Source organism: Carcharodon carcharias, chromosome 18 (assembly GCF_017639515.1).
Source record: "Carcharodon carcharias isolate sCarCar2 chromosome 18, sCarCar2.pri, whole genome shotgun sequence".
Lineage (NCBI taxonomy): Eukaryota > Metazoa > Chordata > Chondrichthyes > Lamniformes > Lamnidae > Carcharodon > Carcharodon carcharias.
The window spans coordinates 89,046,454-89,063,339 of NC_054484.1; the positions used below are offsets into that span (position 1 = coordinate 89,046,454).

General features: G+C 41.3%; 1 protein-coding gene across 1 annotated transcript in view; it reads left to right on the forward strand.

Annotated features, from left to right (window-relative positions):
- The window catches only part of LOC121290732 (cilia- and flagella-associated protein 44), a 375,801-nt gene that overhangs the window by 336,849 nt on the left and 22,066 nt on the right, over positions 1–16,886 (forward strand). The window contains exons 26-29 of the mRNA XM_041211577.1: positions 2,032–2,235; positions 4,835–5,030; positions 11,487–11,594; positions 13,920–14,050. Of these exons, the coding sequence (XP_041067511.1) occupies positions 2,032–2,235; positions 4,835–5,030; positions 11,487–11,594; positions 13,920–14,050 (639 nt within the window). The remainder of the gene's footprint in view (positions 1–2,031; positions 2,236–4,834; positions 5,031–11,486; positions 11,595–13,919; positions 14,051–16,886) is intronic.

Below are 16,886 nucleotides of genomic sequence, written 5' to 3' on the forward strand. Positions count from 1 at the left end.
TACTTCCATTATTTTTAAGTGTATCCATTGTTTTATCTCTATCTTTTATCCTATTTCGATCCCTTCCCCCCACCCCACCCCCACTAGGGCTATCTGTACCTTGCTCGTCCTGCTTTCTACCCTTAATTAGCACATTCCTTTAGATAATATCACCACCTTCAACACTTTGTCCTTTTGTCTGTGACACCTTTTGGTTATCTCCACCTATTACTGGCCCTCTATCCAGCTCTTCTTGCCCCCGCCCCCCCGCCTCTATGAATGCAGCAAACATGCATTGGCACAGGAAAGACAAACATGCGTCCAATGTATGCAATGTTATTGTCACAGAGAGATGGATTACTCTATGCAGCCTCCACTATTGTTCTGTTTGCATATTGTTACTATGGTTTAGCACAAACTTATAAAGATAATGCATCCCATTGTAATGAACAGTGAATTTATTTACTGTTTGAGTCAAACTTAATATTTGCATGTAACATCTACCAAACACCTCAGTGACGTATTTAGTGCCGCCCGCGTTCAGGCACACCTACATTGTGCTCCTCTTGTTGCATCAGAGGAGGCGGATGTGGTCTGCTCACGTCTCTGGCTTCACAGTTGTAAAGACTGTGGCAGTCATCCTCATGTTGGAGGGACCTGTTGGAGTCCTCTCCTGTGACTGTTCTGCCTGCATCTCTGCAGGAGCAGCTGTCATCATTGGGACCTAGCATGCAGATGCATTCTGTCAGAGGGGTCAAAGAAACTGAGGATGAAGAGACTGCCATGAGCAATGTGGAACCTTCATCCTCTTCTAGCATATCCTCAGCTCTTGGTAGGATTTCCTATTTGTTTGAGGGAGTCTGCTGCTGGGGCACAGCTGGCATCCCCTCCAGCCACTATTGGGCAACCTGTGAAACTGTCCTGTCCAGGCTGCTCAGTGCTTCATGAATTCCATGGACGTGCATGCTCAGGTTCTGAACTGACTGATCCAGGCTACATGAAGCCCCTTGCATCCTGTTGCATGCACTGCACGTGCTGTTGGACATAACTTGCCATGAGGTTGGCCAGTCTCCCATTGGACAAGCTCATGTACTTGAAGCTCTGAGACATGCCTGAGCTTATCTTTTCCACAGACTGCTTCATTTGCAGTGCAGGCGTCTGCACAGCCTCAGGGAACTAAGCAGTCCGCTCCTAGTCCTCCAAGTACTGAGCCCCAAAGTATGACTCCTGAAGCCCTTCCTCACAGTGATTGTCCTCCCCCTGCTGAGGGGGACTGTCCATCGATACCTCTGCCTCAGACACCTTCTTCTGCACAAAACTGCTGTGCTTTTCACCCAGTGTCACCGTTTCTGAACATGCTTTAGAACTGAGATGCTACAACCTGCGCTGATGGATGGTGGGCTAGTCTGCTGTGATGATGCACCCTTGGGCATTTCCTCCTCCTGTTGCTGTCCATGAGCTTCCTCAGGGTGGCCTGAGACCATAAGAACGTTGTGTGCCAATTCTCCTGCAAGAACAAGAAGGAGATTCAGATAGTGGGACAGGCAACACCTGTTCATTTTTTAAAACCTTGTTTCAGCTCCCATTTTGGTTATTTTATCTCGGTCTTTCAGTGCTTTTGTTGGTTCTCGCTACTTTTCAACAATAAAGGACAAAGTTCTATCTCGGGAGAATGTGGCACAGGACAAGTTAGGATAGGAGTGAAACCAGGTAGGAATCATTCTGCTGTGGTACCATGGCTAATTTCCCCCCTTGTATGAGGAAGTTGAAAGAGTCAAGAAAATTCTGAGTACAGTGAGCCACCAATGGTCAATCATCACAGCAGACTAGCCCACCATACAATGGCTGAGGAGCACAACAGTTGTGTGCAGAAGGAGGTGTCTGAGGCAGAGGCGTTGATGGACAGCTCCTCTCTCAAATTAAAATGAATCATTTGAAAACAAGAGGAATTGTGTACTGAAAATGTAATGAATCTCTGGAATTCTTGAATAGGAAGTATGGGCAATTTCCTGCAGCTGACAGATTTAACTTTTAATGCAATTCTCTCTCCAGATCAATGATTTGATAAAGAACTTTGATGCAGAGATTCGGGTCATTTGTCACCAGAAATGTAAGCTGGACATTGCTATGAAGATGGCTGACCTACGGCACGTTACGCTTTTTGAAGAGGTTCTTCTCTTGAAAGAGTTTGAAAAGAGTGAGGACGTTTTGCAGGAACGTGTCAACCAACGCATTACTGAACGGCTGGAAACACAAGTGAGCAACCAATTTGTTTCTCTTTGGTCTTGTGGATAATAAAGATATTCTAGAATGAACTACCATAATTTTTGAACTTTTCATTGGATCTTTTTGTTTCATTTTGTCTACAACTCAAAGATAATGACCAGCAATATTTCTATCGAACTCATGTTGCATTCATACACTGGAATGTTACCCGAAGATGAAAGAGATATCCTTAGTCACATTTAGTGCCCATTCAGCATTTGTCCCATTGATCCAATGCTGCTTTTCTGAAAGAGCTATTCACTTGGTACCAGATTATTGGCAGGATTGCCAGGGGAAATATGAGAATTACTTTTACTCTGAGTTTTTATGATCAGGAGGTGATGGCATAGTATTCCAGAGACCAAGGGTAATGCTCTGGGGACCCAGGTTCGAATCCCATGGCAAATGGTGAAATTTGAATCCAACAAAAATCTGGAGTTAAAAGTCTGATTGTGACCATGAAATCATTGCAGAGGGAAGGAAATCTGCCTGGTCTGGCCTACGTGTGACCCCAGACCCACAGCAATGTGGTTGACTCTTAAATGCCCTCTGAACAAGGGCAATTAGGGATGGGCAATAAATGCTGGCCTAGCCAGCGATGCCCACATCCTGTGAATGAATAAAAAAAACTTGCCTGAAAGGGTGATGGTAGCAATATTGAATGGTAACTTTCAAAAGGGAATTGGGCAGGTACATGAAAGGTGAACATTTGCAGGGCTACGAGGAAAGGGCAGAGTGTGACTAATTGGATAGTTCTTTCTGACCTGGTAGAGCCACGATCCCTGCCTTCTGTTCTGTTTCCTTCTGTGACTCCATAAACCTACTCCACAGCTCCACCTGTGTGGCTCAAATATAGAATCAGTCACCGCCTCCCATTAAAAATGTGACAGGACAGAAGTTACCAGCTGTGACCATAGCTAATATGGAAAAAACCCATTGCCACTGTTGACATAGGACTTTTGAATGGAACTAAGACCGAAAATATCATAACTAATAATATTCTTGTAGATCTCGTGTGACTACACATGGTGAGTCAGAGAATACAATCAGTCACATGTAGCATTTGTCCTGATTGGGCTACAGATGGTGCAATCAGCCCTGTTCAATGGTATCATGCTGTTATTATGCATGATGCTGCTATATCGCTGCATAATCTTAGCATGCTAACTACTATTAATTGGGAACATTATAAATGGATATTCACATTTATAAATATCCGTGAATCAAAAATGTTAATATCAAATATTAAGAAAAAAATTACAATATTATGGCATTAAAAGATGTGAATCAAAATGTTTTAAAATATCGAGCAGTTGAAAATGTCTATTAGTATTCATTGAATCATTTTTAAGTTGTCCGCTCATGAATATTTATTATCTGAATCATCTTTATATCTCATTCTACTGACAAGTACAACTGGTGCTAAAATAGGGAAAACCAGCCAGGGAGAAGCCACAGGGTGCAGGAGAAGGTGGTGCCGCTTTGACCAGATTTGACTGGCTGTGTTGCTCAGGACTGATGGGGTGGGAAGAGGTGGGGTAAGATCCAGCGATACTTGAACTTGGGCAGAAAACTAGTAGCTCCCTGGAGACTGAAAAGGTTATTAAAAGTTGGAAAGAGGTGCAAGAGAAAGCTGGTTGACCTTGGATGTCTAGCGTGGTACCAGCTGAGGGTTGCCCGGAGACCCAATTTCTTGCACAAAAGGACTTGACCAAGTGCCAAAACATGGAAAATGGAAAACTTTGCAGGAGCAGAAAGGTGAAAAATATACAAGAAAATACCCTGGAAACCCAGCCATGGGTTTCCCAGAGAGTGTGTCATTCAGGACTTGAGGACCAACCTGTTAGTTGAAATAAATTAGGCAAGATGCCAAATAGAGACAATTAAAAGTTTTGAGCAGCATTTTAAACATGGAAAAACCATTGAGCTACCTTCTCCTGAGGTCAGATGGAAGCTAGAGAAGGCACTAGAGGTGCAATATTGGGATTTCTCCGGAAGTGGTATTCAAGGAGAGGATAGCAATGGTCAGAGGATCAAAACAATCAAAGTTAAATTTATCAAATGTATTTTTACATAACAGCTTAGGTTGAGTATGATATGGAGGGAAACTTGGAGGTGTTATACCTTCATCAGACTTTTTGAATGTTAGCCAACTATGCTGAGGGCCAGTGTTTCTGTGCAAGCTTTACCCGAGCTCCAGTTTTTATTAGAAGAGGCTAAGGTTGGAAAGTTTGGCTAGGCCTCTGTGCTGTAGGTGTGGAGAAGCCTGCTCATTGGGCCAGTTTAACTTCACCTTTGATAAGCATGCAGTATTGGGATAAATATGTAGAAACGAAAGTAATTATAGGATGTGTCCTTGATGAATGAAGAATGGTGACTACACTTTCAAAGGTCATTACTTGGTTGTAAAGCTCTTGGAGCCTAAAGATGTGTTGAAGTACCAAATAAACAGGTTCTTATTAGGTTGAGTGATTTTTGCTGATTATATGGTTGTTCTTGGATCATACTTAATCACTAAGTACTCCTTTCTCCTTTGGAATCAAACCTTCATCTCTAACTCTGACAGAAACTGCTGTACTTTCTGTTACAGCTTAAATCAGAGGAATGTTTGCAACAGTTAGATGGCAAAAAACGTGATGTAGCTAAACTACAAGAGAAGGAGAAGGCCCTTCATGCCACCTTCTTGCTGTCACTCGGTGAAAACAACAAACATGCTGATTTTCTCACCAGAGTCTTCAAGAAGAAAATCAAACGGAGAAGAAGGAGTGAAGCAAAAATCTCAGCAGGTGTGTACACTAACTGAGATTCTGGTAATTAATAATAAATTCATTTTTATGTTCTTTTCCATCAATGCTTTTTAGGGTTATTTCTTTAAATCTGAATTTTGATTTGGATTACAATGGAATGGCAAGACTGAAAACTCCCATTACAACTAGAATTGGATTATTTCTGTTATATGATAACCACAGTGAAATACTAACTACTCGTGGAGTTTTTATCATTTCTCAGTAAGTAGATACCAGTGGTACAATTTTTGTCATTGGCCATCCCTAGTTACTCTGAGCAGCTTCAGTCCATGTGGTGATAGTGCTCCCACAATGGAGTCAGTTAAGTAATGCGGGACTTTGATCCAGCAATACTGAAGGAATGATTATATATGTCCAAGTAAGAATGGTTTCACACAAGATTATAGAGGATATACGGCACAAAAAGAGGCTATTTGGCCCAACCAAGTTGTGCTGGCTTTCACACTCTACTCGAGCCTTCTCTCACCTTTCCTCATCTAAACCTATCATCGTAACCCTCTACTCCGTTCACCCTCTTATGCTTGTCTGGTTACCCCCTTAAGTGCATCTACATGATTCACTTCAATGATTCCCTGTAATAGCGAGTTCCACATTCTCACCACAATCTGGGTAAAGAAGTTTCCTCAGAATTCCCAATTGGATTTTTTGGTGACCAATGTATATTGATGGCCTCTAGCTATGTTCTTCCCCACATGAGGAACCATTCTCACTGTATCCACCCTATCAAAATCTTCCATAATTTTGAAGACCTTTATTAGGTCTTCAAACCCCTCAGTTTTCTTTTTTGAAGAGAATAGAGATCCAGCCTGCTAATCTTTTCCTATTATAGCCATGTATTTCTGGGATCATCCTTGTGAACTTTTTCTTCAATCTCTCCAGTGCCTCTATATCCTTTTTATAATATGAAAACCAGAACCATACTCTGTACTCTGTGTGGTTCAACCAAGATTCAAAAGCCTAGCACTTGATTTTCTTTTCTTATGGCCTTGCTAACCTGTAGTGCAACTTTCAGTGATTGGTGTATTTGTACTCCGAGACACCTCTGTTCCTCTACCTCACCTAGACTGGCACTCTCCAAGTAATAAGTGACCTCCTGATTCTTCCTACCAAAATGTACCACCTCACATTTATCTCTGTTGATCTTCGTCTGTCAATGATTTGCCCACTATGCTAGTTTAGTAATGTCATCCTGTAATTTATTGCAGTCCTCCTCAGTATTGACTATCCCTATCACCCCAATCTGGTGTCATCCACAAATTTAAAACTGTATTTTGATTCCAAAGTCCAAATTGTTAATGTAAACTGTGAACAGCAGTGGGCCCATCCCTGATCCTTGTGGAACACTATTTCCCACCTTCTGCCACTCCGATAACTACCCTTGATTCTCACTGTCTGTTCTTTGTCGGGGTACCAGCTAGCAATCCATTTTGCCATGTGTCTCCACATTCTCTGACCTTATTGATTAGTCTATTATGGGTCTTAAAGACCTTTTGAAAATCCAGATAAATTACATCTACTGCAATACATTATCTATTCTCCCTGTTTATTCATTTATGTGTGCTTTGTCCAAAGGTAAGTCCTTGGCTCATTGCCTGCCAATGCTTCACCCTGAGCTATTTTCTCAGCTGTTTTTCAGTAGTGATTTGCCAATGCCTTCCAGTCTCAGGGGCAGGCCCCAAGTCTACATCAGCTGGAATGGGAATCAAACCTACACTGTTGGCATTATCCACCAATGTTAAACTGACTGATCTAAAACTCACTGGGCCTGTTCTGTCCCCATCTTAACTATAGGAATTAATTACTCTCCAATCCTCTGGCACTACACCTTTTTCTGATGAGTTATTAAAATGAGTAGTAACACCTTTGTTATCCCTTCACTAGATTCTTTTAAAATATGTGGATGCAATCCATCAGGACCCAGGCCTTTATCCTCCGAGTTTTGATCAATCTATTCAATACATTCCCTAACTATTTAATATTTACGAATGTACAAAATAGAAGCTATTCGGCCCCTCGACCTGCTCTGCCATTCAATAAACTCATGACTGATCTGTTTGTGTATCAAGTTCCACATTCCCATCCACCCCCGATAACCTTTGATTCCCTTGCCTAACAAGAATTTATCTACCTCTGCCTTAAAAATATTCAGTCACCCAGCCTCCACTGCCTTCTGAGGCAGGGAGTTCCAAATTCACACAACTCTTTGAGGGAAAAATTCTCATAATCTCTGAGCTAAAAGGGCAACCCCTAATTTTAAAACAGTCCCCGCTAGTTCTGGACTCACCCACAAGAGGACACATCCTTTCCATGTCCACTTTGTCAAGACCATTCAAGATCTTATATACTTCAATCAAGTCACCCCCCACTCTTCTGAACTCCGGTGAAAACTTGCCCAGCCTGTCCAACCTATCCTCATAAGACAACCCACTCATTCCAGATATCAATCTAGTAATCCTTCTCTGAACTGCCTCCAACACATTTACATCCTTCCTTAAATGAGGAGACTGAAACTGCACATAGTATTCAAGATGCGGTCTCACCAATGCCCTGTATAATTGAAGCATAACATCCTTATTTTTACGTTCAATTCCTCTCATAGTAAAGGAAAGCATTCTATTAGCCTTCTTGATTACTTGCTGTACCTGCAAACTAACTTTTTGTGACTCATGAATGAGAACACCTAGATCCCTCTGCACCTCGGAATTCTGCAGTTGTTCTCCATTTAACACTCTGCTCTTTTATTCCTCCTGCCAAAGTGAACAACTTCATATTTTTCCACATTATACTCATCTGCCAAATTTTCGCCCACTCACTCAACTCAGCTACATCCATCTGCAAACTCCTTATGTCCTATTCACAACATACTTTCCTACCTATCTTTGTATCGTCTGCAAATTTAGCTACCCTGCCTTGTAAAACATTGAGGCCCCAGCACAGACCCTTGTGAGACTCCACTCATCACATCCTGCCAATCAAAGACCCATTTATGCATACTTTCTGTTTTCTGCCAGCCAGCCCAATCTTTTATCCAGGATAATATGTTACCCCTGATGCTATGAGCTTTTATTTTCCACAATAACCTTTGATGTGGCACCTTGTCAAATGCTTTCTGGAAATCCAAGTACAGTATGTATACAGGCTCCCCTCTATCCACTGCCCATATTATTCCTTCAAAGAACTCTAATAAATTGGTTAAACATGATTTCCCTTTCATAAAACCATGCTGACTCTTCCCAGTTACCTTGAACTTTTCCAAGTGCCCAGCTATAACCACTTTAATAATCAGTTTTAACACCTTCTCCATGACAGACACCAAGCTAACTAGCTTATAGTTTCCTGTTTTCTGCCTCCCTCCCTTCTTGAACACAGGGGTTATATTTGCTACTGATGAAGCCTTTCCAGAATCTAGGGAATTTTGGAAAATTAATACCAACACATCTACTATCTCATTATCCACCTCTTTTAAGACGCTAGGATGAAGTCCATCTGGGCCCAGAGGCTTGTCAGCCCACAGCTCCATCAGTTTGCTCACTACCATTTCCCTGGTGATTGTAATTTGACCAAGTTCCTCTCTCCCCTCCACCTCCCATTTTATAGCTATTACTGGAATGTTTTTTGTATCCTCTATAGTGAAGACAGAAGCAAAATATTTGTTCATTTCAGTTCCGCCATTTCCTTATTATCTACTTTTGACACCCAATTCTCATTCTCTAGAGAACCAACACCCTTACCCTTACTTACTCTTTTCCTTTTCAAATACCTGTAGAAACTCTTGCTATCTGTTTTCACATTTCTAGCTAGCTTCCTCTCACACTCTAATTTCTTTCTCCTGATTAACCTTTTAGTCATTCTCTGCCATTCTTTATATTCTGACCAATCATCTGACCTGCCACTCATCTTTGCACAGTTATATGCTTTTTCCTTAAGTCTGATGCTTTTTTTAACTTCTTTAGTTACCTGTGGATGGTGGGTCACCCCTTTAGTATTTTTCTTTATTGTAGGAATATACTTATTCTGAGATATTCCTTTAAATGTCTGCCACTGCTTCTCTATTGATCTATCCCATAGCCTAGCATTCCAGTTCACTTCAGCTGGCTCAGCTTTCATGTCCTCATCGTTGCCCTTATTTAAGTTTAAAATACTAGTCTTAGACCCACTCTTCTCCCTTTCAACCTGGATGTAAAATTTGATCATATTGTGGTCGCTGATACCTAGGGGTGCCTTCACTCTGAGGTTATTAATTACTCCTGTCACATTACACAATACCAACTCTAATGTAACTTGCTCTCTGGTTGATTCCAGAACATGCGGCACTAAGATACTACCTCAAAAGCATTCTCTGAATTCTTCATCCAGGCTACTACTGCCAATCTGATTTTTCCAGTTTATACGTAGATTAAAATCACCCATGATTATTACCGTCCCTTTATCACAAACACCCAATATTTCTCCATGTATACTTTGTTCTACATTGTGGTCACTTTTGGGGCCCTGTAGACCACTCCCATGAATTACTTCTTTTCCCTACTATTCCTCATTTCCACCTAAACCGATTCTCCATCCTGATCTCCTGAACCAAAGTCATCACCAACTATTGCACAAATGCCATCTTTGATTAACAGTGCTGCCCCTCCAACTTTATCTAGCTTCCTATTCTCCCTCAATATTCAGGACCCAACCCTTGTCATCTTGCAGCTACCTTTCTATTGTTAGCTGTGGTATTATCCTGTCTATCCCTTAACTGGATGTCTTGTGGTGCGGCGGGTAGCGTCCCATTGAGCCAGAAGATCTGGGTTTGAGTCCCATCAAGGACTTGATGCCAAGGAAATTGCATTCAGAATGCAGCTAAACAGGTTGAGTTTTAACCTGTAAATCCTTCCAACACAAGCCAATGGCAGGCGACAAGAGCGGCAGAGATTTCTGGTCAGCCATGTGGTGGAAAGAAAGCCAGAGCCTCTGCCATCACTATCCATAGCTCCAGACTACAACGTGCATGTAAAAATGCATGTTGCCACAACAACTTGGACTCCCTGAGTGAACAGTAATACCCCACTACCATTCCTTAATGGTCCTTTTCCCACCACAGCCTTCCTTTTTTCATTGCTGTTCCTGTAAAATATTTTACTATTTTGTGTTATGTTCCTTGATAATGTACTTTCACTGTTTCTCTTTGCCTTCCTATTTGCTTTTTTAAACTTTTTTAACTCCTAATTTTTTCATATTCTCTTATCCCACACTCCTCTGCTGCCTATGTGCTTAATATCGGCCTCTTTCCTTACACTTAATTGTTACTTTATGTCTTTATTTATCTACCGAGTCTCACTCATGTCTAATTTGTTCTTTCCTTTTAGCAGAATATATTTTTCCTGCATACTTTTGAACACCATCTTAACATTGTTCTACATCGTTGTTTGCCAATACTGTCTCCCATTTTATTTTCCCAAGTTCTATTCTAAGCCCTTCAAAATGAGCTTTTCTCCAATCTATTAACCTGGCTTTCATTATATTTATGTCCCTCGCCATCATCATTATATTATGATCACTATTGCCTAGATGATCCCCTACTTCTACTTCTGCTATCTGCTCTGGTTCATTCCCCATCACTAAAGACAATAGTGAATCTTCCCTTGTTGGGATCTTTACTTATTGGAAATAGAAAGCAGTCCTGTAAACATTGTAGGAACTCCATTTCCTTAACCTCGCTTCAGTACAGTTAATATAAGGATGTTTGAAATCCCCCATGATTATTATTCCATGTTTGTTACTCCATTCCCTAATTTATCTGTATATTTCTTCCTGTGTGTGTGACTCTGAGGTGCTGGTGTTCCCAAAACATTGCTGCTGTTCTCTTTGGTAGACGACAGACAGGCTGTTTAAGTATTCTTGGTGAATTGCTGCAGTGAATCCTGCAGATTTTTCAAACTGAAGATGCAACAGGCTGAATGTGGAGGGTGTGGATATTGGGTTCAGAAGGGTCAACCAAGGAAACAGCTCTGTCCTGGATGGCATTGAACTTCGAGTGTTGATGTGGCAATACCATTCAGAGGAATAGTGAGTATCCGATCACACATCTCACTTGACCTTGGTAGGCTGTGGGCAGACTTTGAGTGTTCAGGAAGTGAGCCAAAAATTAGAGTACCTGGCTGCTGGAAATGTAAGTGTGGATATTAACATATGTTCCTATGGTGTTTTAATGATTTGGGAATTGCTAATGCATCACAATATTTAAATGTCTGTTTTAGTTTCCTAATATACAAACATTCTTTATTGCTGTCCTTTTCTCATCTACTGATAGAACTGTCTATTACAATCCTTTTCTCATGCACCAATATTGCTGCCTGTTAATGTACATTCCCTCATATGCTAATACTGTTAGCTACGACACTAATTATGAAGCCGCTATTCTTTTATTCTGATATGATTTTTCGTCTATAGAGTCAGATGAAGAGACCGATGAAGAATCGGATGAGGAATTTGGCTACAGTGATGAGGATGAATCAGATTCTGATGATGGTGGAGTGGATGACTCTGCTTGTCCAGAGAGTAAGAAATATATCAGTGCCTGGCTTAAGTGTCACTGTTAAAATCAATAGCAATATTTTATTTAAATAACTGGAAATAAGAAAGAACTTTTATTTTTACATAATCTATCTCACCTTCAGGATGGCCGTAATGGCACTTACGTATCTCTTTCTCTTTTTTTTTCCTCACATAATCACCCCTGTCATTCTGATACCAGTCTCCTTCACCCTGCTTATTACAATTTCTGATATTTATTTAACATAAACCAAGAGTAACAGCAGGTATGCCTATGGTCATTTATTTTACACCCACTTCCATATGCACACATACTTACAAGATCTTACACACATACTTTCCCTGTTTTAAGGACAGCACACAATATGTACTTTACCTCGACGAAGCTTTTGAAATTCATCCTTTTGCTTTTCATCAAATGACTTAAAAATAAATAGCTGGTCTAAAATATGCTAGAAGCTGATGAAAAATGTTCCATCAATACAGCACGCTGCACGTGCTCAGATTGCACAATCCAAATTCAGAGTCCCAGTAAAAATACTGAATCCAAGCCAAGGCTTTTGGGAAAAGTAGTGGGTTTCAAGTTAAGAGACAATTTAGTGGATGAATGTAAACGTTCTACTGCAAGGTATATCATTTATTCAACGGATACCTGGGATGGGGGCTTATCTTATGAGGAAAGGTTGGACAGGCTGGGCCTGTATCCATTGGAGTTTAGAAGAATGAGAGGTGATCTTATTGAAACATGTAAGATTCTGAGGGAGTTGACAGGATGGATGCCGAAAGGATGTTTCTCCTTGTGGGACAGACTAGAACTGGGGGGCACTGCTTAAAAATAAGGGGTCTCCTATTTAAGGCAGAGATGGGAAGAAATTTTTTTCCCTCAAAGGGTCATGAGTCTTTGGAACTCTCTTCCCCAGAAAGTGGTGGAGGCAGGGTCATTGAATATTTTCAAGGCAGAGGTAGATACTTCTTGACTAACAAGGGGGTGAAAGGTTATCGGTGGTAGGCAGGAATGTGGAGTTGAGACCACAATCAGATCAGCCAAGATCTTATTGAATTGCGGAGCAGGCTCGAGGGGCCAAATGACCTACTCCTGCTCCTAGTTCAAAAAAAATTGTTGTGTCTTGATTGAAAATGAGAGGGTATTAGCCCAATGGCATACTGCACACAAGAGCATGGAGTTGGAGGGGGTGGAAGTAACTGATGCAAAACTACTGACTTCAAACGTGCAAACAACAAACATTGAGTATAAGAATGAGAAAGTAATTATACTTGATTTTTGCACAAATAAATAATTATTAGGCCATAGTCAGAGCTCTGTGTACAGTTTTGGTCTTCTCATTATAGAAAGGGAAGGCTAAGAGGAGATTTAATAGATAGTTTTAAAGGGATGCCGGGTTTTGATAGAGTGGATATGGAAAAACTATTTCCTCTCGTTAAAAGTCAGTGCTGGGAGGTCATCAATCTAAAATTGCTACTGAGAGAGTGAGAGAGCAATTACAAAATACATATTTATACGGAGAGTTATTAGAGCATGGAATGCTTTAACGCGGCTGTGGTTTAAGCAGAGACCATGGCATTTTTTAGGGAAATCTGGATAAAGATTTGAAGCGGAGAAGATACCGGCTATGGGAAAAGACTGAGGTAGTGAGGCTAGTTTTGGATTGATACAGGGCTATATGTAGAGAGTGGGGAAGTGGAATTAATTTGGGACTGATACAGGGTTATGAGGAGAGAGTGGGGCAGTGGAATTAGTTTGGGATTGATACCAGGCTATGGGGAGAGAGTGGAACAGTGAGATTAGTTTTGGAACAACGCAGGGCTGTGGACAGAGAGTAGGGCAATGGGATTAGTTTGGGATTGATACAGGGCTATGGGGAGAGAGTTGGGCAGTGATATGAGTTTGGGACTGATGCAGGGCTATGGGGATAAAGTGGAACAGTAGGATTAGTTTTGGATTAATGTAGGGGTATGGGTAGAGAATGGGACAGTGAGAATAATTTTGGATTGGTGCAGGGATAGAGAGAGAGAGTGGGGAAATGGAATTAGTTTTGTATTGGTACAGGGTATGGGGAGAAAGTGGAACAGTAGGATTACTTTTCGATTAGTGCAGGGCTATGGGTAGAGAGTGGGACAGTGGGAATTGTTTTAGATTGCTGTAGCAAAGAGTTGTCACAGTGGGCTGAAAGGCCTTGCTGTGTGCTGTAATCCTGTATGATTCTTTCAAACATTGCTACATTGAGGAATTTAGCTATCATTGAATCATCCTGTTAAATTTGGTTAAAAAGAGAAATCTTGTCAAATCTGTCACCTGCCTTGTTTACACAGCTTGTGACCCAGCGCTATTTGAAAACACCCTTCAACTTCGAGAAAAGCGATTGGATATTGAGGAAGCCTTGGCTGAAGAGAAAAAATCTGTGGAATTGTTAAAGAAAGAATATGATATGATTGCTAAGAAGGTTTGTGACGAGTCTTTCTAGCTGTTTAAATAAGAATATATAACCATACCTTAAGCACCTTTTCTTTTAGATAACAAGAACATAGAGCATTTGTTCAGTCAAGTAGCAGTGGAATAAAACAGTAAATTGCAATGACAATGCAGGGAACCAGAAGGGAGATGGTATTGGTGAGAAATAGGAAATGTTCTCCCTGGGGTATAGTCATTAGTCAAGTCTCAGGAGGATTTGCACCACTGTTCACAGTTACCTGCCCGAGAACCCAATTGGCTGGATTTTACACCTTTCTCCATGTCTCATGTGAACACATGAATTAGGAGCAGGAGTAGACCACTCGGGCCCTTGAGCCTGCTCTGCCATCCAATAAGATCATGGCTGATCTGATTTCAACCTCAACTTCACATTCCTGCCCACTCCCAATAACCTTTCACCTGCTTGCTTATCAAGAATCTAACAACCTCTGCTTTAAAGTTATTCAAAGACTCTGCTTCCACCTGAAAGGGTGAAAAAAAGGGTGAACAAAAGGGTGAACTGCTTCTGCATAGCCAGGTTGCCCCGCTATATATTTTCAGGCAATGACCCTTTAATTAGTATGAGGTGGGACTTCTGTCCATCTCCAGGAGGGTGTCTTAGCTGCTATCCAATCAGACGCCATTGGCAGCTCTGCACACTGGCTGTACCAAGTAGGAATGGTGGCCACTGCTGGTACAGCAGGTAAGCCATTTAGTGATGGACCTGGACATTTAGGTAAGTCCAAGATTTCACTGGGGTCAGGCTGACTGCCCTCAGAAATCCAGTAACACTTTTGGGATTTAAAAAAAATTAAAAGTAAAAATTTTATTAAAAAAGATAAAAGAAAAACACAAACACACAAGATTAAGATACACAGTCAAACTTAGTCTTACAAAACATTCCCACAAAAAGACTCTCCACTTGACCAGACCCACAAGTAAACACCTTCCAGGCAACATACCCTTATAGATGTTTACCTATTTAAAAAAATTCAGCAATATTACCTAAAGCAAACTGCTGCAGCTTCAGTAAAGGCATATCACATGACCTGTAACTCTTCCACTCTGCTGTGAAAATCTAAACTTCAGAATAAAGCTGCTTTTTGCAGCCCAAGACTTTTCTGGCTTGACTGGATGGCTTATTCAAACTGCATCCTCTCTCAACCACAACTCCAGCCATAGCCCCAGCTGCTACATCTCACACCTCCAGTTCAACAGCTACAGCCATTTCACAGAATAACACAATACTCCCCAAAAATATTTTTTAAAAATCCATTTCTCACAAGAGGTAGGAAAATAAATTGTGAAGAGGACATAAAGAGTCCACAAAGGAACACAGATAAGTTAAGTGAATGGGCAAAGATTTGGCAAATGGAGTGGGCAAATATGAAATGGTCCATTTTGGCAGGAGGAATAAAAAAGAAGCATATTATCTAAATGGTAAGAGATTGCAAAGCTCTGAGATACAGAGGGATCTAGGGGTCCTAGCACATGAATCACAAAAGGTTAGTATACAGGTACATCAAGTAATTAGGAAAACTAATAGAATGTTATAATTTATTGCAAGGGGAATTGAGCATAAAAGTAGGGACGTTATGTATCTGTTATACAGGGCACTGGTGAGACCACGTCTGGAGTACTGTGTACAGAATTGGTCTCCTTATTTAAGAAAGGATGTAAATGTGTTAAAAGCAGTTCAGAGAAAGTTTACTAGACTAATACCTGGAATGGGCAGGTTGTTTTATGAGGAAAGGTTGGTCAGGCTGGGCTTGTATCCACTGGAATTTAGAAGAGTAAGAGGTGACTTGATTGAAACGTTTAAGATGCTGAGGGATCTTGACAGCGTGGATGTGGACAGGATATTGCACTAGGGGTCATTGTTTAAAAATAAGGGGTCACCTTTTAAGAAAGAGCTGAGGAGAAATCATGAGTCTTTGGAACTCCTTTCCTCAAAAGGCAGTGGAAGCAGGGTCTTTGAATATTTATAAGGCAGCAGTAAATAGATTCTTGATAAACAAGGGGTTGAAAGGTTATCAGGGACAGGTGGGAGATTACAATCTGATCAGCCATGATCTTATTGAATGGCGGAGCAGGCTTGAGGGGCCGATTGTCCTAATCCTGCTCCTAAATCATATGTTCTTATGCTGAGCTCCAATGATGTCAAATGAAGCCTGGTGGTCTATGGCCTCCCTGCTCTATTGAAGCAAGTCAGAAGAGGATTGAGACATGATTTTTTTTTTGACTTTCCTTTGTGAGTCAAAGAGCAGCAGAAATGATTCTCTAGGCCCTACAAGGAAAGTTTAGGCCTCCCCAGCTCCCTCCTTCGCCCCTCTTCTTCCCCTATTTCCTCCCACGAAACCTCCCAGAAATCTCTTCTCTACATCTGCAATGAGCAGCCATGTGCCGCGTGATTTCCACAAAGCTGGCAGCCACTTCCCTCCTGCTCTCACAGGATCTTCGCCATTATAGAGGCCTAGACTTGTGCAGATGTGTGCAAAAAGGAAACCAGCTAGGAGTTAAAATTAACCTTAAAAGTTAGACTACAAGTGAAGGTAACTAACTAGGATGTAATCTATCTTTGTCACTATTCTTGGACTAAAGTGCCACATGGATCTGTCACTTGAGCCTGAGTTTCTCAGATGGCCAGGTCTCCCTTCCTGCCGTCCAAAGAGTCGGCCCTGCTGCCATTTAATGCTCAAATGAGCATCAATTGGCTGCAGGTCTTGAGCCCTTCACTTGGGAGGAACTCCTGCCTTAGAGAGCTGCTGGCGACAAGAGCTGCAGTGGACTGAAAAGAAAGCGCATCAACATGCCTGAGTAGGGAAGGC